The sequence below is a fragment of the Astatotilapia calliptera genome, chromosome 20 (genome assembly GCF_964374335.1).
Source record: "Astatotilapia calliptera chromosome 20, fAstCal68.1, whole genome shotgun sequence".
Classification (NCBI taxonomy): domain Eukaryota; kingdom Metazoa; phylum Chordata; class Actinopteri; order Cichliformes; family Cichlidae; genus Astatotilapia; species Astatotilapia calliptera.
In genome coordinates, this window is record NC_137441.1 from 17,429,330 (window position 1) to 17,457,191 (window position 27,862).

The 27,862-nt window shown below is 41.5% G+C and overlaps 1 protein-coding gene and 2 long non-coding RNA genes across 3 annotated transcripts; 1 reads left to right on the forward strand and 2 right to left on the reverse strand.

The window, feature by feature from the left end:
• Positions 1 to 280: 280 nt before the first annotated feature.
• renbp (renin binding protein) lies at positions 281 to 23,909 on the reverse strand. Its single transcript, XM_026153902.2, has 11 exons — positions 23,771 to 23,909; positions 20,312 to 20,417; positions 20,155 to 20,230; positions 19,996 to 20,071; positions 10,028 to 10,206; positions 8,638 to 8,865; positions 8,438 to 8,519; positions 8,110 to 8,285; positions 7,852 to 7,983; positions 4,235 to 4,322; positions 281 to 1,358 (listed from the first exon to the last, which is right to left on the reverse strand). The coding sequence occupies exons 2-11, from the start codon at positions 20,410 to 20,412 to the stop codon at positions 1,285 to 1,287; spliced, it is 1,212 nt and encodes a 403-aa protein (XP_026009687.1). The 5' UTR covers positions 20,413 to 20,417; positions 23,771 to 23,909; the 3' UTR covers positions 281 to 1,284.
• On the reverse strand, positions 5,726 to 7,350 carry LOC145422723 (uncharacterized). Its single transcript, XR_013904011.1, has 3 exons — positions 7,212 to 7,350; positions 6,917 to 7,014; positions 5,726 to 5,865 (listed from the first exon to the last, which is right to left on the reverse strand). It is a non-coding gene; the product is annotated as an uncharacterized LOC145422723 (long non-coding RNA).
• Positions 22,851 to 27,792, forward strand: LOC145422724 (uncharacterized). Its single transcript, XR_013904012.1, has 2 exons — positions 22,851 to 23,072; positions 27,335 to 27,792. It is a non-coding gene; the product is annotated as an uncharacterized LOC145422724 (long non-coding RNA).
• Positions 27,793 to 27,862: the final 70 nt, after the last annotated feature.

The window sequence follows — 27,862 nt, forward strand, 5'->3', positions numbered from 1 at the left end:
GAAAACAATCCATAAAAATTATGAAGAACAACATTTTTACAGATTTTCACATTTGTTTGACCTTGACCTGAGTCAAACCAGCCCCACCTGTTACTGGTATCTACCTTCACACAAAATCGAAAAATGAACAGTGGATGCTAGACTGCTAACAGACAGACAAAGGTTAGATTCTAATAATTATTTGTTAATTAGAAACATATCCGCTTTCTAGGAACATTGGCTCATCATCTGTCATTTGTTTCCATTCCATTTCAACTAGTAGTAATAATGATAACTCAGCTGAATGAAAGCATCTGCATCAGCAGCTTTATTATTTTAGTATACAATTTATTTCCTGACATGGAAGTGTATAGATCACATAGAACAGTAGTAAAATAACATTTTAAAAGGCCTGAAGGTTCCAGTTTAAAAATCCATATTTTCTGTAAAAATATGAGCATAAAAACATATGTCTATATGTCTTAGCCCTGTGAAAGATTAGTGACCTGTCCTAGGCTTACCCTCCCTCTCCTGTGACCGCTGGGATTGGATGAGAGGAAGAAAATTGGATGGATGGATGTACTACCAGCTGTTGTACATCTGTGGAGTGCTTTGTGGGAAATTCAGTAAATTATGAGGTGTAAATACCAAGTGTGAAGCACAGGTTTTGCACAGGGGAGTTAAATACAAATCTCATCCACATTTTTGCAAAACTTCAACTGTGGTGAAAAATTATCTTCATCAAAATTATTCAGCTGAAATGTTCCTGATGCAAATAAGGGCAAACTTACTGACGCCCCTTGAGCCTGTGATGTATTGTTGCTGCACTGCTGTGACTGTGACATCACTGGTGATAGCTGCTGTACAGCTACTGAAAAAAACATTGTTGGACCGAAGAAAGCAAAATTAACTTGTACCAGAATGATGGGAAGGAACCGCTTATGATCTGAAGCATTACAGATCACCTGCGCGAGCTGCCATTGGAACTGGGTCACTACTCTACCCAGATTCAGTCAAACGAACCATTTATTTACTTTCAAACATTGAATTAAAGCTGAAGGTCTTCAATGAAAAATGAATGAATGATTGGAAATGTATATCTCAAGGTTAATGTGTTCTTTTTTTATTCCCACCCTTAGCATTGGGTATTTTAGAAACCCCTACAAAGGTAAGATTTTAACTGAAACCTGGATGAATGCACAAAGAATCAGACAATTTTGCTTTATAATTTGATTATTCGTGATTCGAAGTAATGCACAAGTTCAATCCCTGACATGAATCCCTTTATCATTCATGTCAGAATCTTCAGTCCTTGTTTTCCAGCAAGTCATCCAGAATGCGCTCACACATGTACAGGCAACGAGGCACGTGGAAGAACCCTGAGGAACAGACGAAACAGCTACTTTACCATTATGTTAAAACAGAAAAGTTTTTCACAATAAAATGATTGTTGGGATTTTAAAACAATTGATGCAGCTAAAACACAGAAGAAAGACCCTTTCATGCTGATAGATGACAAATGAAAAAAACTTGTTTGGTTTGGTTTCCATGTGCTACTAGGCCAGCTTCAGTGCTGCTTGGCATTAATTTTCCAAGTTTCTAGAACTCTGTTGGAGGAATTAGTACTAATCTTTCAAGGTATTTCATCTGATGATTTGTGGAGACCAAACATCTTAGTCCAGTATCTCTCGAAGCATTCAGCTGGGGTGAGGTCTGAATGGTTTGATAAGTATGAAAATAATGCAATTTGTATGCAATGGCTTTCACAGGGAGCAATGGAGAAGCGCAGCATCAAGGTGATGATTCAGAACAACCTTGTGTTCATTTATAGTGATCCTTTCCTCTAAAGAGATCATTGGAACCAAACCATCCATTCTCTTCTGCTTATCCAATTCAGGTTTGCAGTGCGAGAGGCGGGTTACACCCTGGACAGGTTGCTAGTCTGTCGCACTAACTGCATGTTTTTGGACCGTGGGAGGAGGTCAGAGTACCTGGAGAGAACCCACGCAAACATGGGGAGAACATGCAAAGCCCACACAGAAAGATCCCGGCCTGATGGTGGAATTAAACTCAGGACCTTGTTGCTGTGAGGACACAGTGTGAACCACTATTCCACTGTGCTGCCTTTGGAATCAAATCATTGTACAGGGTGGGCCATTTATATGGATACATCGTAATAAAATGGGAATGGTTGGTGATATTGAAGTCCTGTTTGTGGCACATTAGTATATGAGGGGGCAAACTCCTCAAGATGTGTGGTGACCATGGTGGCCATTTAGAAGTCGGCCATCTTGGATACAACTTTTGTTTTTTCAATAGGAAGAGGGCCATGTGACACAAAACAATGGTGTGCTTGGTTTCAACGTAACTTTATTCTTTCATGAGTTATTTACAAGTTTCTCTTTGTTCACAGCCATTGACATGTCGAAGAGGTTAACACGTGAGGAGCGGCTCGAAATTGTGTTGATATCTGGTGAACGCAGTAGCCGGGTCATTGCAGCAGATTTCAATGCAAGACACCGTACGAGACCACCCATCTCCCATGCTACAGTTAGCAAACTGCTTGCTAAGTTTCGTGAAACTGGTTCAGTGTTGGATTTGCCAAAATGTAGACGTAAGAAAACTGTCACTAATGAAGAAACATCAGTGGCTGTCCTAGCTTCATTCAGCAAGAGCCCACAGCGTAGCACTCGCCACATGTCACTGGAGAGTGGCATTAGTCGAACTTCCCTTCGGTGGATATTAGCTACTCACAAATGGCACCCTTACAAACTCCAGCTACTGCAGCATCTCAACGAGGATGACCCAGATCGGTGCACAGAATTTGCAGAATGGGCAAAACAAAAATTGGAACAGGACCCTCAGTTCACGCAGAAGATTTTGTTCAGTGATGAGGCAAACTTTTATGTGAATGGTGAAGTTAACAAACAAAACCAACGCTATTGGTCTGACACTAACCCACATTGGATGGATCCCTCCAAGACTGTTGGAACAACAAAAGTGATGGTTTGGTGTGGTATATGGGGTACAACGATAGTGGGTCCATTCTTCATCAATGGAAACCTCAAGGCCACTGGATATTTGAAATTGCTACATGATGATGTGTTTCCCTCTTTATGCACTGAAGCTGGCACGTTCCCTGAGTTTTTCCAGCAAGATGGTGCACCACCACATTATGGGTGCCAGGTCCGAGCATTCCTAGATAAACAGTTTCCTGGAAAGTGGATTGGTCGTCGTGGGCCAGTTGAATGGCCCCCAAGGTCTCCCGATCTGACCCCCTTAGACTTTTATCTTTGGGGTCATCTGAAGGCAATTGTCTATGGTGTGAAGATACGAGATGTGCAGCACCTGAAACTACAGATACTGGATGCCTGTGCTGGCATTTCTCCTGCGGTGTTGCTATCAGTGTGTGAAGAGTGGGAGAAGAGGGTTGCATTGACAATCCAACACAATGGGCAGCACATTGAACACATTTTATAAGTGGTCAGAAACTTGTAAATAACTCATGAAAGAATAAAGTTACGTTGAAACCAAGCACACTATTGTTTTTCTTGTGACATTACCAATAAGTTTGATGTGTCACATGGCCCTCTTCCTATTGGAAAAAAAACAAAGGTTGTATCCAAGATGGCCGACTTCTAAATGGCCACCATGGTCACCACCCATCTTGAGTTTGCTCCCTCACATATACTAATGTGCCACAAACAGGACTTTAATATCACCAACCATTCCCATGTTTTTACGGTGTATCCATATAAATGGCCCACCCTGTAGAAATGCCACTCATTTCACAGCAGAAACGATGGATCCCATAACTACTAGGGACAAAATTCAGTTTGTTTTTTTTCCTCGTGTTTGTCATGCCATGTGGTAATGGCTGCAAGCAGATGCTGATAAAAATTAATTTGGCTTCCATCACATAACTGTTATTATCTCACAGCTTACCCAGAGACAGTCAGAATTAATAGACATGCCCAGCACCATCATTACATCCGTGTCAAATTATTAAACATTACAGAAATATGTGTTCCACTTTATACATTCTCCCTCATTTTTTTTTTTTTTTTTTACAACCTGGGGCCTAAAATATGCAGCACTCAACATCTTCACTGAAATTTGAGTGCAGATCAAGGAGTGTTGTGCAGGTAACTAAAACATACAAAGCCCATTTTACAAGTTACTCTACATTCTCCTGTCATTTATTTCCCTCATTTCAGAACTTCCTGCTGTTGCTACATCTTAACTATGCTCTTACCTTTAAAGGGACCGCCTTTAAAATCCAGTGCTACTTTCCCTTCTTGTGTCAAATAGCCAAACCACTCACCATTCTCAGCATCAGGAAACTGGAAACAGAAACACGCACGATCACCCAGCGTTACATTCTTTAAAGTTCTCTCTTTGACATAATCAACAACGGTCAAAGAGCCTTAAATTAGCCTTTTACACTTGAAAAGTCATAGTTCAGCACTATTTAAGCTGGGATATGGTTAGTTTAGTATTGCATAAAGACTGAAAGCAGGGAAAACAATATCTTGGAGTCAAATTAAAATGGATTTTAAAAATAAAACTTTGGAATAATATTTGTTGGATCAGAATATGCTGAATGCAAACAAATATTTCCTAATAAACCTTCCATAACAAGGCGATCCGAGGTCAATTATTAATTGTAATCTGGTCTAATCTAATAATGAAACTCCAAACATGACTGTCCTTTATAAATTCCCCTTCATATTTCCTTCATGAAATTTTCCATCAAAGTCAGAGAAAGATGTGAGGGACAGTTTTTTAAGGACAAAGGAAAAGAGAAGTTCAGTGTGAACTCATACTAGACTCCATAATAATGTGACTTGTGTCTGCTGTGGTGAAACTAGTGTCGAAAGATGAGCTAATTTGATACTTTGTGAAAAACAGGATAGTCATTTTAAATAAACAGGAGTACACATATAGCCTTTAAAGTAAAATGAAATGGTTATCACAGTGAGACGAGTTTCTGCTCATGTCCAATCACATTTTCTTTTCCTGCTGGTAAATCTGACCCTGTGTAACTCCTGGCATTTGTGAGGATTTCAGTAACTGGAGTCAAATGAAAAAACACAATAATCCTAAAGCCTGCAATTTAGAAATAGACAAAAAAATGCAAACTGAATTATTATAAATGTAAATTCTTTTTAATATAACTCGTAATCTTCATTTATGCAGTATTTATACATATCTCTCCATCTACAACATCAACATAACCTCGTCATAGCCAGTCAATCTTGTTTTCTGCATTTTCTAACACTCTCTGTTTCAAGTAAGTTAAGCTCCGCCCAGCTAGGCTGTGGTTGGGGGGGTTGGGCTCCAGTTTCTCCATTCTTCATGCCTACTCTTCCTCATTTCATCACCTGCCTTACTTACGGACAGAATCCAGCGTTCAGCTGCTGCCCGATTGTCAGTGTCGGGGAGTAACGGAATACATGTACTGCCGTTACGTATTTAAAATACAAAATATGAGTAATTGTATTCCGTTACAGTTACCGTTTATAAGGGTGGTATTCAGAATACAGTTACTTTGTTGAAATAAATGGATTACACGGCTCTTTTTCTGTTTCATATATTAGACTATGCTCTCTCTATTTTTGGGGGGTAATTCCACGCCGGTGGAAACCCAAACAAAACACGCATTAAGAGGCTCTTAATGCGTGTGTCTCAATCTTGCGGCCCATGACACCTCTACTTGCGGCCCGCAAAATGACGTGAAGAAATATTTTTGAAAAAAAATTCTCAAAAATTATTTAATAAGAGGGCAATAGGCAGAGTGTTACAGACATAGACCTAAAGAACGTAGCCTCATGGGCAGTGTAGTCCGTGCTGCAGGGAGAATGGACTGCCATACCCGTTATGTTCCTGAGAGCGAGGGAGGGAGAAAAAAAGAGAGTGGAAAAGTACGAGTTGTCACAGAGCAGAAACAGGAGATGGAAGCATGTAAATATAATAATAACCACTTCAGTCAAAAAGAGTGCCTGACGAGCCCAGTTGTAAGTAAGCTATTAAGACTCGACTGTACAATGTGTTCGTGTTTTTCTCCGAAACAATAAGTTCAGTTGGAGCAGCCTTTCAACGCCTCTGTCTCTTGCTAGCAAAGTTGACCCAGACAACAAAGTAAAGTAAAGCTAGATTTCGGCTACGAGCCTGACAGAGAACCTAACGTATTAGACAGAGGTCCCTTTATGGTTTTACGCCTTTACGGTTCGGAGCCGCGGACCTGTTTTATATACATGTGGAATAGTTTTCTATACGAGATCGCTGCAAAAAGTGCAGCCTTACCTAATGTCCACCCTACTGTTACTCATTTTATATTAAGATTTAAAAATCTAGTTGGTATTGGTGTGGAGAGTAACCTTCAGTAAAAGTAATAAATCACACAGCAATGTCAGTGCGCCCCAGGGTGGCTGTGGCTACAATGTAGCTGCCATCACCAGTGTGTGAATGTGTGCGTGAATGGGTGGATGACTGGATATGTAAAGCGCTTTGGGGTCCTTAGGGACTAGTAAAGCGCTATATAAATACAGGCCATTTACCATAAATCACACAGCAATAGGACATTCATGTAGTTGTAAAAAAAATTGATAATATATTAAGTAATCCAAAGTATTCAGAATACGTTACTCTCATTGAGTAACGTAACGGAATACATTACAAAATACATTTTGGGGCATGTATTCTGTAATCTGTAGTGGAATACATTTTAAAAGTAACCTTCCCAACACTGCTGATTGTCATAGTACCTCGATTGGTAATGATTTAGAATCCTTTGCTTATTCCCTGAATTCATTTCATTACTTCCACTACAGTGGTGTTCCATAATGGCACCTCCTGTCTCTGAAACTGTTCGTGGGAGAGTTGGGTCAGTGCTGTAGAGTTCTGCTCCAGTGCTCCCTGGTCTTCACATACGTACCTCGCTCTTTTTTGGATGATCCTTCAAACTATTTGACCTTACTGGACTCCTCTGAGGTATGGCCTTGATCTAAGCAGAAGACTTCTTCCTGTCAAAGACTATAAAGACATATCCATTTGCTGACTGTAACACTAAAGGACCCGACACGGCTCAGGAATCTCACTTTCAGGTTTATTTGCTCACATTGGTTCAGCGATTGTTACTTCTTGCAGCTACTCCTATCCGGCCCAGCTGCTACTTAAATGCAGCAGCAAATCTCCTCTTTACCACCACAGCCAGTCTGCATCTCACTTACCTCCATGGTGTCAGAATTGTGAGCTGAAGCAGAAGAGGAGCCTGCCAACACTTGTACCACTTCTGCCCCTTTGTGAGAAGGAAGCGGGTCTCCAATTGGCGGCACTCCTCGCTACTACCAGAGGCTGCTTTCAAGCCTGTGTAGGGCCTCCGCCTGACCCTGATCTTCATCTAAGCCTGCAGCCCTGCTGAGATCAACCAAAACCCAGGTCTTTGCAACCACCTCAAGGGTGAGTAAAAAAGAATTTTCTTCATGCTCACCCTGAGCCAGAAAAAAAAAACCTCTTAACTGCCTTGTTCCATGGCCTGAACTGCTACAACTCCACCATTTAGGTCAGCCCAACCACCCAGACTGTTTACTGTTTCGTTTGGACTATATGGCTTTTTGTGTGTTTTTAGGTTTTGTTCCAAAACTTTACTCAACAAAAAAATCGTAGAGCCTTAAAGGTAAAAAGAGGAAGTTGCTGTTTCCTGCCTGCTTCCAGTCTTTAAACTAATCTCTGTAACATCAGGTAGTCGTTGATATTTCATATCAATAGGAAATTACTTATTTCTCAAAAATTTTAAATACTCAAAATATTTAATGACAAAAGCACAGAGTACTCTTGCTATGCCGTGTGGCCAGTGCCGTATCAACTCACATGGCTAAAAGTGTACTGGTAAACTTCTGAGAATATCTCCAGCAGCTCAGGCTTCCTGGTGTGACTGTAGGCCATGAGGAACGCGATGAGAGCCTCACAGTGTGGCCACCACAGCTTCATGCTCCACTCTAGCTGCTCAGACACAAAAGCAACATGGCTGATCATAAAGTGATGAATGCAAACTACTATTGAATGCAAATTGAAACAGAATTTTGTGTCTAATAAAAACATAATCATGTGTAGAGATGACAGGTTAACCTGTGTGGGGCAGTGACCATCCACATCCAGGAAGTAGAAGAGGCCACCGTGTTCTTTGTCCCAGCCATACTGATAAGGGAGCTCCACAAAGTTTCTGATGGCAGTTCTGTGTATTTCCTTGTCCCCGGACTGTGCACCGTACAGCATCAAGAACCAGCCTGCTTCCAAGGCATGGCCTGAGTCAGCACCAGTTATTAGTGGGAAGGACAAAAAAACATGGAAAATGATGAAGTGAGCAACTAAGGAGAGGACAAGAGTGTAATATCTGTTTCCACAGGGACGGACTTTGCTCATAGCCATCTGGGTCAGCAGGCTGTGGAGCATTTACCTGGATTCTGCAGTCGGCCCTGGCAACCCGGCAGTTCAGATCCATCCACTGACACGTTCTCTAAGATAGCTGTGCCAGCTCTCTGCATTAAAAGATGCAGAAGATGAGAAGGAAAAATAACTGTATTTATGAATAGAAGGTACTTGATAAAATATACAACTGTGACAGAAAAAGCAGCAGAGTGTTGTCTGTGTCCAAACCTGGATGTGCTGTAGGATCTGCTCTACACACCAGTTTCCCAGTTCTTTGTACTTCTGAGCAACTTCCTGTCCACGGCCTTCGGTTAACTGTTGCACCAGGCACATGAGCATCATGGGAACTGACAAACTGTTGATGGGAACCTCCCCGGGAAGTTGGGGCCGGCCCAGGCCTGAAGGGTCTACCTGAACCCAGTAAATTAGCTGTTCCATCATCTGCTCAGCTTCCAGCTGAAACACATAAGAGGGGTGAGAGATAATGTTGTAGAAATGGTAACATAGCTATAACTCAAACTCAAACACTCTGCTTCTGAGGTGGGCATGTTTTTTATGCCAATTGTATGATCAGAATGAATGTCAGAAGAAAACTAAACTTAACAATCACAAAAAAAAATTAGTGTTTGGCAGATTATTTCTTTGTTGTAACAATGTTTATTGGCATTAAATCTTCTACTGCCGGAAAGTCTGTTTATTTCCCCTTAATTAATTCAATAAATTCCACCTTTACAGCAGCTGTATATGGTCTGGTATAAAGATCAAAGATAGCTAGTGAAACGTCTGCTTACAGTCTGCTGAATTCAATTCTGCAAGATTCTGACAAAGAGCATCAGGTCAGCTGATCACACAAAGAAACTACTGCAGCTCAAAAACAAAATTCAACTCAATTCAATTTTATTTATATAGCGCCAAATCACAACATAAGTCGCCTCAAGGTGAGTTGTGATTCTTTTTCCTACACTGAGCTACTACAATTGATTTTGAGATTCCTCTGAATCCCACTTTAAGCCCTGACTGCACTGGTTTTCCTGTTTAGATTCAATTCAGTTCAATTCAATAAAACTTTATTGATCTCAAAGGTTGACCCAGAAGGAAATTTGGGTAATCGGTGTGTGGAGTTAATGCCACCCTCTATAATGTAGGCAACAGAACAGTTGTTTTGGAAAATTCTCTTCCACTGATTAAAACTAAATACATTTATTAGAAGTTGTATTTAGATTTGAATAACATTTGTATTGTCATGTACTAATAGTGTTTTATTATCACAACAACATGGGTTGAGTTCACTTTGCATAGTAGCTTGTAGCAGAATTGTCCTTCAAAGAGCTACTTTTTAGGTTTTTATGTTTCAGAGCCTGATCTTTTTGACTTTTTACTTGATCCTTTACTGCATTTCTTTAACACAAGAAAAGGCACCCATGAAAAAAATGCCAAATACTAGTGTAATTAAATAAAAGGGGTTTTTTTCGCATAGAATTTTTGGAAGACTTCTTTCCACTGCACTGATCAATAATAACTAGGAACAGAAATGTCAATAGGCTTAAGATAAGACAACTAAGAGAGGTGGCAAACATATGGTATAACTAAAGAAGATTACACTAACAGTTTCATATACCTGCATATCCTTGTCACCAGTTAGCCTGCTCAGTTCATCCATAGCCATGATGTAGAAACACTCACTGAATATGGTTCTCTGAACTTTGAGCGCTTTACCATCTCTCGTCAGGCAGAAGGCACATTTCCACTGACCGCTGCTACTGGACACACGAGCAAACTTTCTCAGGAATGCTCCTCCTATGATTCAGACAGAACAACAGAACATTGGTATGAACCCACAGGAAGCTGTTCACTGATAGAGAAAATATAAAAGAATCATTCATTAAGATTTCAGAACATCTATTCTCAGACTTCAAAAACAACAAGAGTGAAATTGTGCAGAAAATCAGCGATATGAGTCACGGACCAGATCAGCCATCAATGGGGCTATGTGCCACCTGAAGCTGGCAGCAGGTGGCAGCAAATCACCATCGGTTAGACCAGTGGTTCCCAAACTTTTTTTGCTGGGCCCCCCCTTTGTTTTACAAGAAAGATGCTATTTTACATGTAGTTGTTTTTTTCCTGTGTAATAATATTCAACATTTCTATTAATACTTTTTTTTTTTTTTAAAAATGCCTCTCTGTGCAAAATGGGTTTAAAAACAAACAACTGTTGGATACCGTTTGTCCGTGATAGACAGGGGGAACAAATTACGGCAGGGTTAGCCTGATATTATTTGTATCCCACTGTAACTTTACTGTATAAAGAGCTAACATCTCCAAAATGTCAGGAGTAGTTAGTCATTACAAGAAGTGTTTGTGAACTAAAAATCAAGAATGTGGGATACTGTTTGTTCGTGATTTGAAGAGCCCGACGTTTGCTCCCAACGCAGGGGAAACAAATTCTGTCGGGGATACCTACTTTGGCACGACACCGGGCTGATTTGGCTTTCTCCTCTGCTACAATAAAACTTGCTTTCACAACAGCTTCACTTTGTGATTTTGCTCTGGTGAAAAACGTCTGCTGAAATGTCAGATTCTTCTTTAGCTCTTCTACCTTCTGTAGTTTATGCATTTAGGTTTTTCAGCTAATCCTGATGTTTTGTCTCGTAGTGCCGTCTTAAATTAAATTCCTTAATTACAGCCACATTAGCTCCACTAATAAGACACACGGGTTTACCAGCAATGTCTGTTTAACCTACCGTATTTTCACGACCATAAGGCGCACTTAAAAGTCTTAGATTTTCTTCAAAAAGTGCGGCGCGCCCTATAGCGCGGTGCGCCCTATGTGTTGTAAGGAGGACGTAGTAGAGAACACCATGAGAACGTTAAAGGGTGAAGTGTGGGCGTTGATCGTATATACCGGGACAATCGCACATACCTGTATAAAAGAACAGGTATGTGCATTATGCAGGACATCGTTGTTTTAACAACCCTGAAAATGGCAAAGAGACACGCTTACGAAGCACAGTTTAAACTGAAGGCCATCAGCTACGCGGAGGAACATGGAAATCGAGCAGCGGCGAGAGAATTTAAGATTAACGAATCGATGGTTCGCAAATGGAGGAAGCTGGAAAACAAGCTCCGGCAGGTCAAGAAAACGCAGCTGAGTTTCCGCGGACATAAGGCGAGGTGGCTCGAGTTGGAGGAAAGACTCGAGCGGTGGATCATCGAGCAAAGCGCGAGCGGGAGAAGCGTTTCGACGGTCACCATTCGGCTAAAAGCAGTTTCACTTTCACTTTTTAGTAAACGGTGCCATTTTTCCATCCGGACCAGGACTACGGTAGCGCAGCAACTTCCAGCGGATTATAAGGAAAAGCTGGCCATCTTCCGCTCCTACTGCAGCAAACACATCGGCGACAAAAACATCCAGCCCAGCCACATCACAAACATGGACGAGGTCCCGCTCACTTTTGACATCCCGGTGAGTCACACTGTGGAGAAGAAGGGGACCAGCACGGTAGCGATACGCACAACGGGGTATGAAAAGTCTTCTTTTACTGTTGTGCTTGGCTGCCATGCTAATGGACAGAAACTGCCGCCTATGGTGATTTTTTTAAGCGAAAGACTTTGCCTAAAGAGAAGTTTCCAGCAGTAATCATCATTAAGGCAAATGAAAAGGGCTGGATGGATGAGGAAATGATGAAAGACTGGCTGAGGGAGGTGTATGTAAGGAGACCAGGTGGTTTTTTCCACGCATCACCATCGCTGTTGATCTGTGACTATGCGTGCCCATCTCACAGCCGATGTGAAAAAACTTGTGAAGCAAATGAACTGTGAGCTTGCTGTCATTCCGGGAGGCCTGACAAAGGAACTCCAACCGCTGGACATCGGTGTGAACCGCCCGTTCAAAGTAAGGCTGCGAGCGGCCTGGGAGCGATGGATGACCGGTGGAGACCACAGTTTCACTAAGAGTGGAAGGCAGCGCCGGGCGAGTTACGCCACAATTTGCCAATGGATTGTAGATGCTTGGGCTAACATGTCTGCTGGCACTGTTGTTCGAGCTTTCGCAAAAGCCGGCATCATTTCCGAGGAGCCGCACGGCACGGAAAGTGACTCTGACGGTGAAGACAGTGAACCTGGCATGTTTGATGGAGATTTAGCGCAGCTGTTCAATTCGGACACAGAGGATGAGGACTTCGATGGGTTTGATTGATGATAAAAATGTGAGTACCAAACTTTGTTTTGCTCCTGCTTTATTTTTAAATAGGCACACTTGTATGCTTGTGTGTTGTTGATGATGACGATTACCGGCAATAGAAATGTGAGTAAGGTACCGAATTCAGGTTTGCTCCCGCTTTATTTTTAAATACGCATACGGTACTTGTATGCGCCCTATGGTCCAGTGCGCCTTATGTGTGTGTTAAATACAGTAAGGGCACACATAACTGAGACTGCGCCTTTTAGCACAGTGCGCCTTATGGTCGTGAAAATACGGTATATTCAGTCACCCACTGGCACTGAAAGGCTCTGCTTTCAGAATCAACTTTTCTCTCCACCATTGTGAGCGGCTAGCTGCGCAATAACAGAAGTTTGACTTGATTGACGCGGGAATGTTCCCAGTTAGCCTAGCGTTCAGCAAGGAGGCTGCAGCGCTGCATTATGGGATCTGTTGTTTGTATATTATTAGCGCCTCATATCGCCGGGCCATGCATAACAATAATAATAAATCTATATAAAATTATCTCGCGGGCCGGATATAAATGTACGCTGGGCCGGATGTGGCCCGCAGGCCTTGACTTTGACACATGTGATCTACAGCAATGACATCATAATGTTATTAGGATTGGAAATGCGTAGTTGGATGGTAACAAAGAACTGGGGGGATTGTACTACCAGAAGGCAACACTGCAGACATCGAAGATAGCTACCTTGGAATCCCACAGGCAAATGGGACCCATGAAGAAGCCGCTAGGAAAGCCACAACCACCAAATACATCCAGAGAGTAAGGTGTTCTGAGGAGTCAGCTGAACAGGAAGAACAAGATCCGGGCTATCAACAACTACGCAGTAACGGTCATCAGATACCCTGTTGGGATCATCAGCTGGCCAACGGAGGAGACAGAAGACACTGACATCAAGACAAGAAAACTCCTTTCCATGCATGGAAGGTTTTTAAGTCCAGCACCCTGAGCCTGCTATTCAGACTGTAACAACAAAGATCCAAGAGTATATCACAAAGACCCCCAACTGACCATGTGCTTAGTGAATATCTCAGACAGCTGAAATCCAAGAAAGAAGAGGAGCAAAAAGAGAAACCATCATGTAAAGACAGCCCCTGTAAGGCATGTACCACTGGCAGAAGAATTGGCTGATATCAATATACTACCAATGGTTTGACAATCATGACATCACAGGAACAAGCTCTAAGCACACGATCAGTAGAGTCACAGAGAAATTTCTGCCTGTATGTGCAACATACCTTTATTTACCAACATACCTGTAGTGCATTTATGCTCATGCTAGTGTGCTGAATCGGTTTAATTTTGTCCTTTCACAAAGTCCTAAACAGTGGCATCATCATACATCTGCTACACTACACTGTCATGATCCCGGGATCTGTGGATTTTCTTGTAGAATTTCATAAAGTGTGTTTAGCTTGTTTTATATTCTTTAATTCTAGTTTCTATTTTGACTCTTCTTGGGTTCTGTATTTTAGTGAATTAGATCTGGGTTGTAGCTCTGTTTACTCAGTTTTCTAGCCCTTTGTGATTCTCTCTGTGTCCCTTTGTATTTTGTGTTGCTTTGTGCTTTAGACTTTGTATTTACGTTTATGGATTTTTACAACTCATTAAACAGCTTGTCTCCTGAGTCAGCATTCGAGTCCTTAGCCTGCAAATAGTGACAATAACAAGCCAGATGGTCTCTCACTTCATCAGGTCAGAGGATGTGTTTTCCAAAAAGAATTTCAACTGATCTGAAATGAACAGTTTTCCACTTTTCCTCAGTCCATTTCAAATAATCTTTGGCCAAGAGAAGAAGGTAGCTTCCTCTTTGTGTTATAGAGCTTTAAACTTTAATCTTTAACTTTAATCAGGAAGTGTTCCCGATCCTATGCAGTGATTCCTGTGACAGAATCATGCCTAGTTTTACTGCAGTGCCACCTGAGGGTCCAAATATCACAGACATTCAACTCGGGAACAGAGATTTCTCAACATTAGCTGACTCTTTTGTTGATAAGGAACTATAGATGATGAGATATTTTTGCCATTTTACGTTGAGGAACATTATTCTGGACTAATTTCACAATTTATCCGGTTGTTCAGTCTGACGTCACTAGCCGTGTCTGGACCTAAACTCCGCTGCAGGTCCATATATCAAACGATCACTATGGCATTACTGAGAGTTGAAAAACTGTCTAAAGTCTTTCATCTTTAATAAAATGATCAGTGTTCTGCTCTACCAGGTGAAACAATTGAGTTTAAGATCCAGGCATCCATGAAAACGGAATTTATGACATTTAACGGAGTTAGAAGTTAGCAGGGAGTTAGTTCGCTAGCTTCTATCTAAATACAATATAGCATGTCCTGACTGCGGGGTTTTGGAAACAAATTAAAACGTACAGCTCTGCTATCACTTCCAGCATAAATGAAGACAGAAAACTAAAAAGCAGTGACGTTTGTAGGGTTACTGAAGTTGGGCTAGCTGGTATATAATGATGTGCTACGTGACCGCTAGCGACACAGCTATGTTAGCATAATATAAACAAGCTAACTTTTTTTCCCACTCGATAAAAGTTAACGTGAGTGTTCTCGGTCGTCAGGAACAAATGTAATCGCATGGCAGGATGCTGTAAAAGGACCAAACTTCATATACTGCTGCATGGGCTGGGCTGTAGTTACATCCTAAGGTTTTAAAAACTGAGCTTAAATAAATGATTAGCGGTAATAAAAGCCGAGGAAGGTCAACAGTGATCACTGAGTGTTTTAGGAGCTTTTTGAGATCAAATAGAAGAAAATACAAAACATTAAACATGTTAACAACACAAAAGCCATATTAAACGCAGACTACTTTAGGCCCGGAAGTAGGATTCGTCGCGTCATCACTGAACAACCGGATAGACAGTTTTTTCCTTTGAAATTCTCTACTGTGGCAACATCACTAACTTGTATAAAGAAATGAAAGCTTTATCCCAGAACAAGCAGCAAAAGATAAAAGAAAGGAAATCACTCAGACGGACTTACACCCTCATGGCATCATATCACCCCAAATAGAGCACTTCGCTCTCACACTGCTAGGCTACTTGTGGTTCCCAGGATATTAAAAAGTACAATGGGAGGCAGAGCCTTCAGCTTTCAGGCCCCTCATCTGTTGAAGAGGCTCCAAGCTTGGATTTGGGAGACAGATACCCTCACTACTTTTAAGATTAGGCTTAAAGCATTCCTTTTTGACAAAGCTTATAGTTAGGGCTGGATCAGGTGACCCTGAATCCTCCCTTACTTATTCTGCAATAGACTTGGGCTGCAGGGGGCTTCTCATGATGTACTGGGCATTTCTCCTTCTCTCACTCCTTTTTATTCACCATTTGTTTATACACCCCCTCTGCATTTAATTACGAGTTATTATTAATCTTTGGCTCTCTTCCACAGCATGTCTTATGTCTTGTCTTCCTCCCTTCACCCCCAACCGGTTACAGCAGAAGACTGCCCCTTCCTGAGCCCGGTTCTGCTCCTAAAAGGGAGTTTTTCTTTCACACTTCTGCCTAATTGCTTGTTCATAAGGGGTTTCTCTGTACTATTGTAGGGTCCTCACCTTACAATATTAAACATCTTGTTGTTGCGGTGATTTTGCGCTATATAAGTAAAATTGAATTGAACTGAACTGAATTGAATGTCCAAGAGACCAGTGATGAAATCACTCTGGTGCCCAAGGAGGCAGCCAGTGACAATGGAGGAGCACCTCAGGAGGTTTGGCTGGAGGTCAGCAGCACCTGAGGTGAAGAAAACCATTTGGAGGCTGTTGGCGACAGAGAGTACAGAGTACCTCTGGTGCCTTTGCTGGAGGCCAGTGACAAAGGCCATGGAAACCCTCTGGAGGCCAGTAATGAAGGAAACTCTCTAAAGGCTGGGGGAGGCGTAGGCGACAGGATACCGCTAGTTATTTGTCTGGGGGCTAGTGATGATGGAGGAGATGGATCTCCTCAGGAGGCCCAGCAAGTGACCCCCTGTGAAGACTGAGACCCTCATGCACTTAAGACTTTGAAGTGTTGGGGATCCGTGGCAGCGTAGAATGTTGAATCGTAGAATGCCTAGACTTGGGGTTCACTAAAATCTCAGGACTCTAAGAAGATGCAGGAAGCTCAGGATTCTCAGGATATGCAGGATATCATAAAGCTTAGGCTGTGCAAGGCTCACAAAGTACTTTGAAGGCTCACAAAGTACTTTGAAGGCTGGGTGAGGCTGTGCAGGACCCATAGCTGACTCTGGAGCCTAGGGCAACACAGGATGCTCAGCCAACACTGGATGCTGGGTCTGTGGAAGGCCCTCAACTGAGGCTGAAGACTGTGGCACCGCAGGCTGTGTAGTCTCTCCTGGCAACTGGGACTCCAGAAGGTCCTAGCTCAGACCACACTGCAGGCATGAAGCTGGCCAGTCCAAGTACAAAGGATGTTAGCAGCCATGAGTAGATGCTCAGTCCTTATCAGACACACGATCTTTGGTGAGGTCCTAGGTGGTGCAACAGCCTCTAAAACTCAATTTCTGATTGAGATGCTTTAATAATAATAATAATAATAATAATAATAATAATAATAATAATGGATTGCATTTATATAGCGCTATTCGAGACCCTCAAAGCACTTTACAATTCCACTATTCATTCACTCTCACATTCACACACTGGTGGAGGCAAGCTACAGTTGTAGCCACAGCTGCCCTGGGGCAGACTGACAGAAGCGAGGCAGCCATATCGCGCCATCGGCCCCTCTGGCCATCACCAGTAGGCGGTAGGTGAAGTGTCTTGCCCAAGGACACAATGACCGAGACTGTCCGAGCCAGGGCTCGAACCGGCAACCTTCGGATTACAAGACGAACTGCCAACTCTTGAGCCACGATCACCCCTTTAGCGATGTAAAACTCAGTTTCAGAGTTGGCTGGCTCAGCAGCAGTCACCTCAACCTAAGATTTTACAGAGATGAAACTCCCCGGGTGGCCCAGCAAGTGACCTAAAGGATGTGTGTAGCAAGGAAAGCGGATGGAGCTGCAGGCTCTGGCTGGTGTCAACGTCGGCAGGTACAGGCTGAGTGCCCGAAACAGGAGCCCCACTTCTTCCCGGATGAAGGAATAGGGAGTGCAGCAGTTACAGGGTCCTGATCCTCAGGCCACCACTCCACCAACAAAAGGATTAAAGAGGAGTAGTATGAAGTGCGAGCTTGGAAGCAGCTCTGGTGGGGGTAAGCCCAACAAAAGGGAAATAAGTTTGTTCAAGATGGAAAAAGTCTTTGGGCTGGGGAAAGAGTTTCTGCCTCCAAAAGCCAAGTTTATCTCCCTTAAAAGTTACAGAGCTGGTGAGTGGGTGGCCAGTGTGCAATCTCTGCACAGAAAGGGCCCAGCAAGGTGGTGAAGTCGAACTCAGGACCAGGACTAACCATCACACCATCGTGCTACCCTTTATATAGATAGCTTCTCTAAACTGATTTGAGAAGATAATAATTTGTTATTATCAGAGATGGGCAGTAACGCGTTACTTGTAACGCGTTACTGTAATCTGATTACTTTTTTCAAGTAACGAGTAAAGTAAGGGATTACTATTGCAAAATCGGTAATTAGATTACCGTTACTTTCCCGTAGGAACGCTGCGTTACTGCGTTACTAAAACCGTGATTTTTTTTGTGAGAATGTCTCATGACAGTGACGTAAACATGTGCGACGTTGGTGACAGCAGCTGTGTGCAGATCAACAATGGATAATATATCGAGTGCGGGAGAGAGTATGAGCGTGCAGCGTTTAAAGTGTGGAAGTACTGACCTTACTTTGAGTTTGATTCCATAAAAAGTGACAAAAACATTAGCGTCCATCGTGCGTGGGAAGAAAACTTCTTTTTACAGCGAAAAAAACCCCTAAACTTCCGAGCAAGCACCGAGTAGCTACGACGTGATGGGAAACTCACAGAGACACTCGCGCGGATTCTTCAACTGACCGCAGCACACCTGCACCAGGGTAACCCTCCGCCTACCCTGCTCCTGCTTTACAGGTGAAAATAGAGCAAAAGGACCGCTGAGTCTTTGACTTTATTTATTTTCTGCTGTGTTTTACTTGCATCTGTTTGAAAGAGTGAGTGAAAACACAAAAAATATTTTATTTTATGTGCTGGAATGTGTAGAAAATAGGTTTAAATGTTAAACTAATTTATTCAAGTCAGAGAATGTTGCATATAATTAAATGTTTTGCTTGATGCATAAAGTTAAAAGATTAAAACTGATAAAACAAGTTAAAAAAAGAGACTTTTCCATTTGATTACATTTTGTATGATGGATTATGTAGAAAAAGTAGAATTGGGCTGAAAGATCTATCACTTTATCACCTCTTCAGGTTGTAAATCGTGTTTTTAAAAAGTAACTAAGTAACTAAGTAACTAAGTAATCAATTACTTTTGAAAATAAGTAATCAGTAAAGTAACGGGATTACTTTTTTGGGGGAGTAATCAGTAATTAGTTACTGATTACTTTTTTCAAGTAACTTGACCAACACTGGTTATTATTGGGAGCTATCATGTCAGAATGCTCCCTAACTGCCGATATTTTTCACCTTTTTAATGTGCTTACAATCTCCCTGCAAGCTTGTGATGATCCTCAGATCCAGTTCACAAAACAGCTCCAATCACATAACAGGGCAGTCGCATCATTTCAGAGAAACGAGGTCTTGCTTATCTTTGGGCTTCAACATGGGCTTCGTTTGGACACGCCCCCCTTTGTTCAACAGAGGCCTTGGTGCTTCAGTGTTAGAAGTAACATCCACTAATCACAGGTCATACTTTATACCTTGTTGCCTATAACAGCGGTCCCCAACCCCCGGGCCTCGGACCAGTACCGGTCCATGAGTCGTTTGGTACCGGGCCGCGAGAGTAGAGGCTCAGGTGTGAAATGTATAGTTTTCAGGGTTTTTATCGGTCTGCAGCGTTATTTTGTTATCGTTTTTACCGTTAACTCGGTTTTCCTGGGTCTTTTCACGTGTGTTATGAATAAATCTTTTTTTCTGTTGTATCTATCCGCGACACCTTAAAGGCCGGTCCGTGAAAATATTGTCAGGCATAAACCGGTCCGTGGTGCCAAAAAGGTTGGGGACCGCTGGCCTAGAATGTTAAAAAAACAAACTCATAAAAGCAGAAATAAATTGATTGCTAAGATATGAGACCTTTCAAGTCAGTCAAGTCAATGATTAACATTTATCGTTTGTGATATAAATACACAGTAAATGCATATTAAAAAAGATGCAAGAAACCTTTATTATGTGCTGCTCTCGGTAACAGCGACTGGACGCTGTCATTTCTGAGAAAAACACAATGCTCATGATACAGAGCTGTATAGTCAAGCATTACATTCACACTCACCAACTGTTGCTGCTTCAAGGATTTCAGGCTTGTGGAAGCGATCCATGGTTCGGTACAAGCGACAATACATCCACACCTGTGAGACACATATATAGCAAAATCTTCACACTGAACAACCTAATGTAACAGCAGATTATTACAATCACTGTCGAGGTTCACCTGTCTACCCTGCAGCCAGACATATTTCAGCTCATCATAGATCTTCCCATCCTTTCCAATACACGTGAAGAAGCCTCTAAAATAGAAAGCAAAAGAACTCATTACAAGGATTTGGACAATATAGCAGTACAAACATATTCCAGTGTAAAGGCAGTACCCATGTACTCTGTCAAGAGAGTATTTGAGCCAGAAGTCCACTACATTGTCCAACTGTTTCCGAATGTTCTCTCGACACTTTTCAAGCGTCACCACTGACATTGTTCCTGTTCAAAAAGAACATTAAAATTAGTTTGTGAAAAAAATTTATGGATTCTTGGTTTATAGTTATATGTTTAAAGTGTAAAGGTGGTACTGAAACTGTAGAATTATGCAAATATGTCTGTATTTAAATCTGCAAAAATATTGTGACTGTAATAATATGACTGTAATTGACATTTTTTTAGAAGTTGGAATAGGTTTTAGGTGGGATAACAGAAAAGTGAAACAAGGGCAACACAAGCTTGTAAAAGTGGTGCAATTTAAAAACAAAGAGGTGGAAAATCCTAAATAAATCTGATTATTTAGTACATGACTGGGTGTAAAAAGTGTACCACTGAGAGGCTGACTTGGGACAAAAATGGGGAAGGGCTCATGACTGTTGTGAAAGACTGCATGGACCAACCGTTCAAGAAACTTGAAATAACATTTTTGAAAATAACATTAGAGGAAGTCAGTGTCTTTGAAACACACACACACAGTCCAGATAAATCTCTGTATGTAAGAGACAAAGCTGGAAACAAATACAGAATATTCACCTATAAAAAACAAACATGATTCTCTCATGGGGTTTGCTGCTCAGTGATTTTTCAGAGAGAAAAGAAATTGTTGCAGCTTCCACATAATTAAATAAAAAGTGTAAAGAAAGTTATATCCTTTGTAAGTGAAACTGTCTGCTTTGCAACCACTGCACCAGATTCATGCTTTGGCAGGTAACTCTGTTCTCCAAATGGAATTCTTTTTGCTTGAACCAACCTGACTGAAAACCATTTGGAGGTTGGTCGCTGCTATTAAACTAATGCCCAAACATAATCTTACCAATATACCAGCATAACATCACGGGTGGATGTAGTTCAGCTCATCTACTAATCAGAGGGTTGGTGATTTAATGCCTGGCTGCTTCAGTCTGCACATCAAATATCCTTGGAGTATGAATGTGTGTGGATGGTAGATAGTAAGCACAGAAAGAACTTGTGTGACTGAGACAAGTTGTGTGAAGTGTTTTGAGTGCGCAGAGTAGAAAAGTGCTATACAAGAACCAGTCCACTTACCATCATGCTACTTAACCAGACAAAAGAACTAACACTTACAGGTTCATTACTGCATGACTCAATCACAAGAAACTGCATTACTTTTGCAACCACTCCATTAGGAATGCCAACTGTCCATACTGAGCGTATCACCCCTGACACAAAGTTGCTTTGGGTGTACTTGATTATTGTGTATTGTCTAGATCAGATGTTGAAAACCACTGGGTGTGCTGTGAGAGATCAGCAGATGTGCAGTGGGAAATTACAGTGGAACCGCGACTTACGAATACCCCATTTAACGAAAAATTCAAGTTACGAAGGCACTGAACGGCAATATTTTTGCCCGTGTTACGGCAAAATGCCCGTGTAACGAAATCCGCTGGCTCTGATTGGCTGAGCCCACAATGCCTTCCGAATCATGTGACAACCCCCTTAGCTTTCGTACTTGCGCTTCGCTGTTCCACTTGAACGACGTATTGTTGTTGCAGATAGCAATTAGCCTATAGGAGGAGTCATGTCATATAGAGGAACAAACAGTACTCCAAGAACAGACAAAGCCCAGCAGAAACCTTGAAGAGGAGCCTCATCTGCCCCCACCCCCGAAGAGCTTCAGAAAGGAGAGAGATCAGAGGCAAGAAGAGGGGTCCCTATTTGCCTCCAACTCTCTCAACAACACCAACGACCAGGACCAGGGACCACGACCTTCCCCAGTCCCCCAAACCCCTGACACGCCATCACCCTCCTCCCCCTCCCTACACCTGAAATTCACTGAGGAGATGATGGAGCGGGTCAATGCTGGGCTCAGATCTACCCCCGTCCCAATCCCTTTTTGTCCCCCATAAACCCCCCACCAGAGCAGCCAAAGGTTTGCCATCGAGCCCCACCCTCAACAGAGCAATCGAAGTCACATTGCCCAGCCTCATCCCCCTTAGTTCCTCCTTACCACCTTCATGCCCTGTCTCCGCAGTCTGATGTGTGATGTGTGGAGGGTCCGGGCTGCGAGGATTATGGCAGTGGTGACTTTTCCCAGGAGAAGCTGGGACCCTGTTTACTAGAAGGTTTTAAAATTTCTGTACTTTTAGGTGACAGAAGGAGACATGTGGCCTGGTCAAAACACAGAGAGCTGCACCCTAAAAGATCTTTAAATATATTAAACATACCTTGTGTGCCACAGACTGCTCCCAAACACGAGGGGGGCAAATAATACCTCTAAAACACTTAAGTTGGCTTTATTAAAGGTTAGATCTTTAGCTGGGAAAACATTTTTAATTAATGATTTAATCACTGAGCTCAGCCTTGATTTTATGTTTTTAACTGAAACTTGGTTGGACCAAAGTAACAGTGGAGCTGTTCTCATCGAGACGACCCCTCCTAACTACAGTTTTATCAGTAAGGCCAGGGTGAGCAGGAGAGGAGGGGGTTGCCGCCCAGGGTGAGGACAGCCAGGTCTCAACATCTGCCCCAGTCACCAGAGGAGGCAGCTGGGGGTGCCCGATTTGAGCTATGAGCGTGCTTGTTGCCAAAGGCAGCGATCTAATTGGTCAAATCTGTTTATTTGGATGCAAAACATCGGAAAAATTGAGCTTGGTTCGAAAAAATAAATGCAACGTCCATTAAATCCATGAAGAATCGGTGAGTCTGAAAAATATTTTTAAGACAATTTTTTTACCATGATGTACATTTGTTAAGCTAGCTAAAGATAAGCATAGAGAACATAGTCCACAGGCAAAAAGTGTCTCGAAACCTCACACATGTGACATCATCATGTCAAATATCTGTAGACATTTACACTCAGAGGAAGCTTTTTGAAAGTAAAAATGATCACATTTGTAAAGTTACACATTAAAAATTGTGTGTAAAAAGGGACTTTTTTGTTGAAATCGGTGTATATTTTTTGTGTAAATTAAAATTCCTTTGTCTGATGTGAATCATAACTTATTACCATACCACATACATTTGTGAGGTTTTTGAATTTAACCTCTCTCCATAGGGGCTTTAGTTTTCCCATAATAACACCACTTACTTATTATTAGATGACCAAAGGCTATTAGAGAGATAACTTTATGCCACAATAGCCAACAATAACACTGTCATCTTACATTTAAACTAGCTCATGCAAAACAAGCAATATTAACTATACTAGCAAGGTATACTGTTTGGTTTAAAAACTATTAATTTCACCAAGGATTTCTAGTTTCTTTTTCCCTGTGTTGCAAAAACAACAGAAAGTCATTTCCGTGCTGTCAGCCATGTAAAAAGGACAAACGGTGCCTTTGGTAGCCGTCTCAATGCGTTCATATTGAGAAAAGGACTAATAAAGCTGCCATTACCTTCAAGCTGAAATAGTGAAGAATAGTCTGTCCAGCTGCTCCGTTCGCTAGCTCTGTTAATCACATGATCAGATAAGGAAGTGGACAGCGGGTCACGCGGCCACTTGACTCGTCATTTTTTTTTTTAGGGTCTCTCAAAGTAACTTCCAGGGGGGGTTCGCTTGCCTTCGACTTCCTTTTGGAGTAACTGTTTGTCGGTACTTTTCAGGACATCAAAATCACGTTTCCTAATCAGACCTGCAGATTGTACAACCGCTTATTCCGCCATCTTGCCCCACCCACTCTCCCCTCCGTGAGCCGTCATTTGGTTTTGTTTTGTTTTGTTTAATTTAGTTATATTTTGCACACATTTACAATCTCTCATTGGGAGACAACATTGGTGCAACAAAATCTTGAAATGTCGAGTAAGAAAACAAAAGAGATAGGAGAAGACTAACAGAAAAACAAAAAACAATATAAATATGTGTGAAGGCCATTCTTATGACATTTAACAATATCCTTTCCGTGAACACTTTAACATACATGCGGCTTACTTGGTACACCAAACGAAACATATTCATTAAAAGGATAGAAACTGGGTCCCATTTTCACATATCAAAGCAGCATCTTTACATGAATCCTTCAGTAATTCTAAAGATGACAAAAAAGACTTCAATTCAATCTTCAATGCACTTAGGAAAGGTCTTTTGTTTTGCCATTTACACTTATGAATGTGGTATTTGCCCATAATTATTACCATATTGTGGAGCATGGCAAGTTCCTTAGACGGATCGCCATTATTGTATAAAACCTGTGTTAGAGTCAGTGGGGTCATCCCATCTATTCTTACACTCAACCAGTCAACCAAATCCTGCCAGAAGTCAGTCGTTACTGTGCAGGGGGGAAAAAAACAAATGATCAATACTTTCTTCATTTTGTAAACAAAATCCACATGGCTCCACCTCAAACCCAAACCTTTTTTAAGCATTTCAGCTGCTGGACAATATTCATTAATTATTTTAAATTGCATTTCTTTGACTTTGGGGGGGATAGGCCATTTTAAAAAGTGTGTATATTTGTTCGTTATTTTAACCTTACTACCTTTTAATTTTGTGTTACTGTTAAAATCGTGAAATAATTCATTTTTAAATATATTGTTTATGATTTTATTATTACACTTTTTATTAGTTAAAGGAATCTGATTTACCTGTAAAGAAGATAAACTAATTTGTCCCTTAGAGTAATATAAATAGCCTTGTATCAAACTTAACAGAGGTAAGGGGATCGCCTTACAGACCTTGTTATATTCTCTAAGGGAACACTGAATGTTAAACTTTGCATTGAAAACACCCACTGGGAGAAACTGCCCCTTTTCATCAAGTAAATCTGTTATAAAGATGATTTTTTTTTCATACCACTCTTTAATGAACAATGACTTCCTATTACTTGTAATGGTCCTGTTATTCCGCAAGGTGGAGCAATGTGGCATGAAGTTATGGGCAAAAACCATCTTCCAATAAGACAAGACCTGCTTATGATAGGTCGCCGGTTCGATCCCCGGGCTCTCTGTCCTGGTCGTTGTGTCCTTGGGCAAGACACTTTACCCTCCCGCCTACTGGTGTTGGCCAGAGGGGCCGATTGCGCGATATGGCAGCCTCGCTTCTGTCAGTCTGCCCCAGGGCAGCTGTGGCTACAACCGTAGCTTGCCTCCACCAGTGTGTGAATGCGAGAGTGAATGAATAGTGGCATTGTAAAGCGCTTTGGGTGCCTTGAAAAGCGCTATATAAATCCAATCCATTATTATTATTATTATTATTATTATTCTGACAGTTTCACAGGCAACTTCAATATATCAAAATCACATTTCAGGAGAAAATCCAACCATCCCACCTTTTTGAAAATATTTTTAGGGATATGGAACCACATGGAGTCAGGTTTCAAGAGGAAGTCAAAGGAGCTTGCAAAGAAAAGCGTCTGGACTTCTTTAAGTTACTTGTGCAGACGCTTTTCTTTGCAAGCACCTTTGACTACGATGACCTGGATGACTGAGAACCTTCACAGACGTTTCAAGAGGAAGGCTTTTATCCAGTTAATTTTAAATACTCCAACCACTGATTGAAAATCAATTGTCTTTATACCACCTTTGGGGTAATCTTTGACGAGTTGTGATTTTTTTAATGTAATGTGTTTTATTGCGCCAAATGAATTGATAGATTATGGAGTTAATCTTTTTAAGACTTTTTGGGGTAATGTATAATGAGTAAACTCGATAAACCATCTTTGAGACACCCTCTGATTTGGATAATAGATTGCATCCAAAAATTGTGATATCTCTCATTAACCAATGATTTAGTGTTTTGGACATACTTGCAAAGTAGATATTTAATTTAAGGGAGGAAACACTACGAATATGCAAAAGCATTTGCTCAAAAAACACACGATAACCTTAAATGAATGTCATGTTTTTAATTCCGCTCTGGGCTCGTGAATCTCAACCCAGCAGCAGCGGTAACGTTTGCACGTCCTCTCCCATTAATGCGGCAGGTCAACTAACAGCGCATATTATGTTAGCGCGATCTGCCTTATTACAAAACCTGCCATTACTGTGCATTTAGGTGACCATGATGAGAGAGACAGACAGAGTCTGGCTGGCTCAGATGCTGGCAGTTGTCGCTGCAGTCTACCGGTAGCGTCTCCTTTCAGGCCAGGATAGACGAATGTCCCCGAGCAGTGACCAAGTTTGTGGTAAAAGGCTTGCACCCATTTGCCACAGCAGATGCCCCGATTTTCAGTAAGTGAATGTGTTTAATTGTAGGCAGGGACATTACTGGATATTCTTGTGTAATTGCTACAGAATAATTTATGTTACACTTTGTTATTGCTACAGAAGAATATTTATTTTATTATGTTACATTTACAATTTTTTTTCCTGGGGACCCTGTGACACCCATTGAAGAGCCGTAGGCTGGATCTCTTAAGATCTCACTGTTGGGTTTGTAAGGCCATGTTACTCCTAAATTTCTATCTTGTTCAAAGAGAAGATATAAAAAAAGCTATTCGACCTTAGTGTTCTCCTTTTTTAAAAAGAATCGATAAAGAATCGAATCGTTAAACAGAATCGAAAATGGAATCGGAATCGTGAAAATCTTATCAATACTCATCCCTACAATTTGACTCTACATAAAACTACTGATACAGTACCTTGAGTCAGAGCCTGAGGCTGGGATCAGACAGCAGATGAATGCAGCGCCCCTTAACATCCTTAGTGATGCTGAGGTGGGAGGGAAGCTCTGCTTTCACATCAGGACTACCAATATCTTCCACATCCTCACACTCAGTGGGAGGGACTTCTGCAATGGCAGCACATGTACAGTTAGACCACCAGTTTAGCAGTGAGGTTCAGATTTCTATGACTCTTAATTACAATGATCCATCTCCTCTACACTCTGAATCTAATATAACCACCACTACAACCTATAGCTTATATTCCACTGGCCCTTAGACAGACCTATTACCTCGGTCTTCAGTGTCATCATCCTCTATTCCAATGCCCTCTGCCAGTTCTTTCTGTTTGCGGTAATTCAGCAGGAATTGGCGAATGCTGCGGTCTTCCTGGTCACTGGAGCTTTGATTGGAGCTGGCAGATGTACTGGTCCTGCTACAAGTGGAAGGAAACCACCTCACTAAAGGAAAAACAAGACAACAATATGAGCATAGGTTTGGTTACAATAAAATAAGTCAGTTGATCAAAATCAGTGTGACACAGACGCTGATGTTTTTGAAAAGAGCCCATCAGTAACATTTAATTCATACATTTTTACTGTGAGGGTTTGTAAAACTTCTGTATGAATATTATTATGAATATTAATTCTACAACAGAAAACGACTCAGCAATTAAACCATCACGATGTATTAAATGTTTCCAAAGATACTGATAATTTCATAATGAGCAAATTATACATCCTGAAGTGTACTCCCTGATAGAAACTTTGAAAGGCACTGCAGAAAACAAAGTTAAGCAACATAAAAAATGTGGCAGAGCATGCAATGAGTCACATTTTCTTCCTTGTCCTCTTTGACTCCCAGTATACGTGAGACTCAAGCTGACATCAC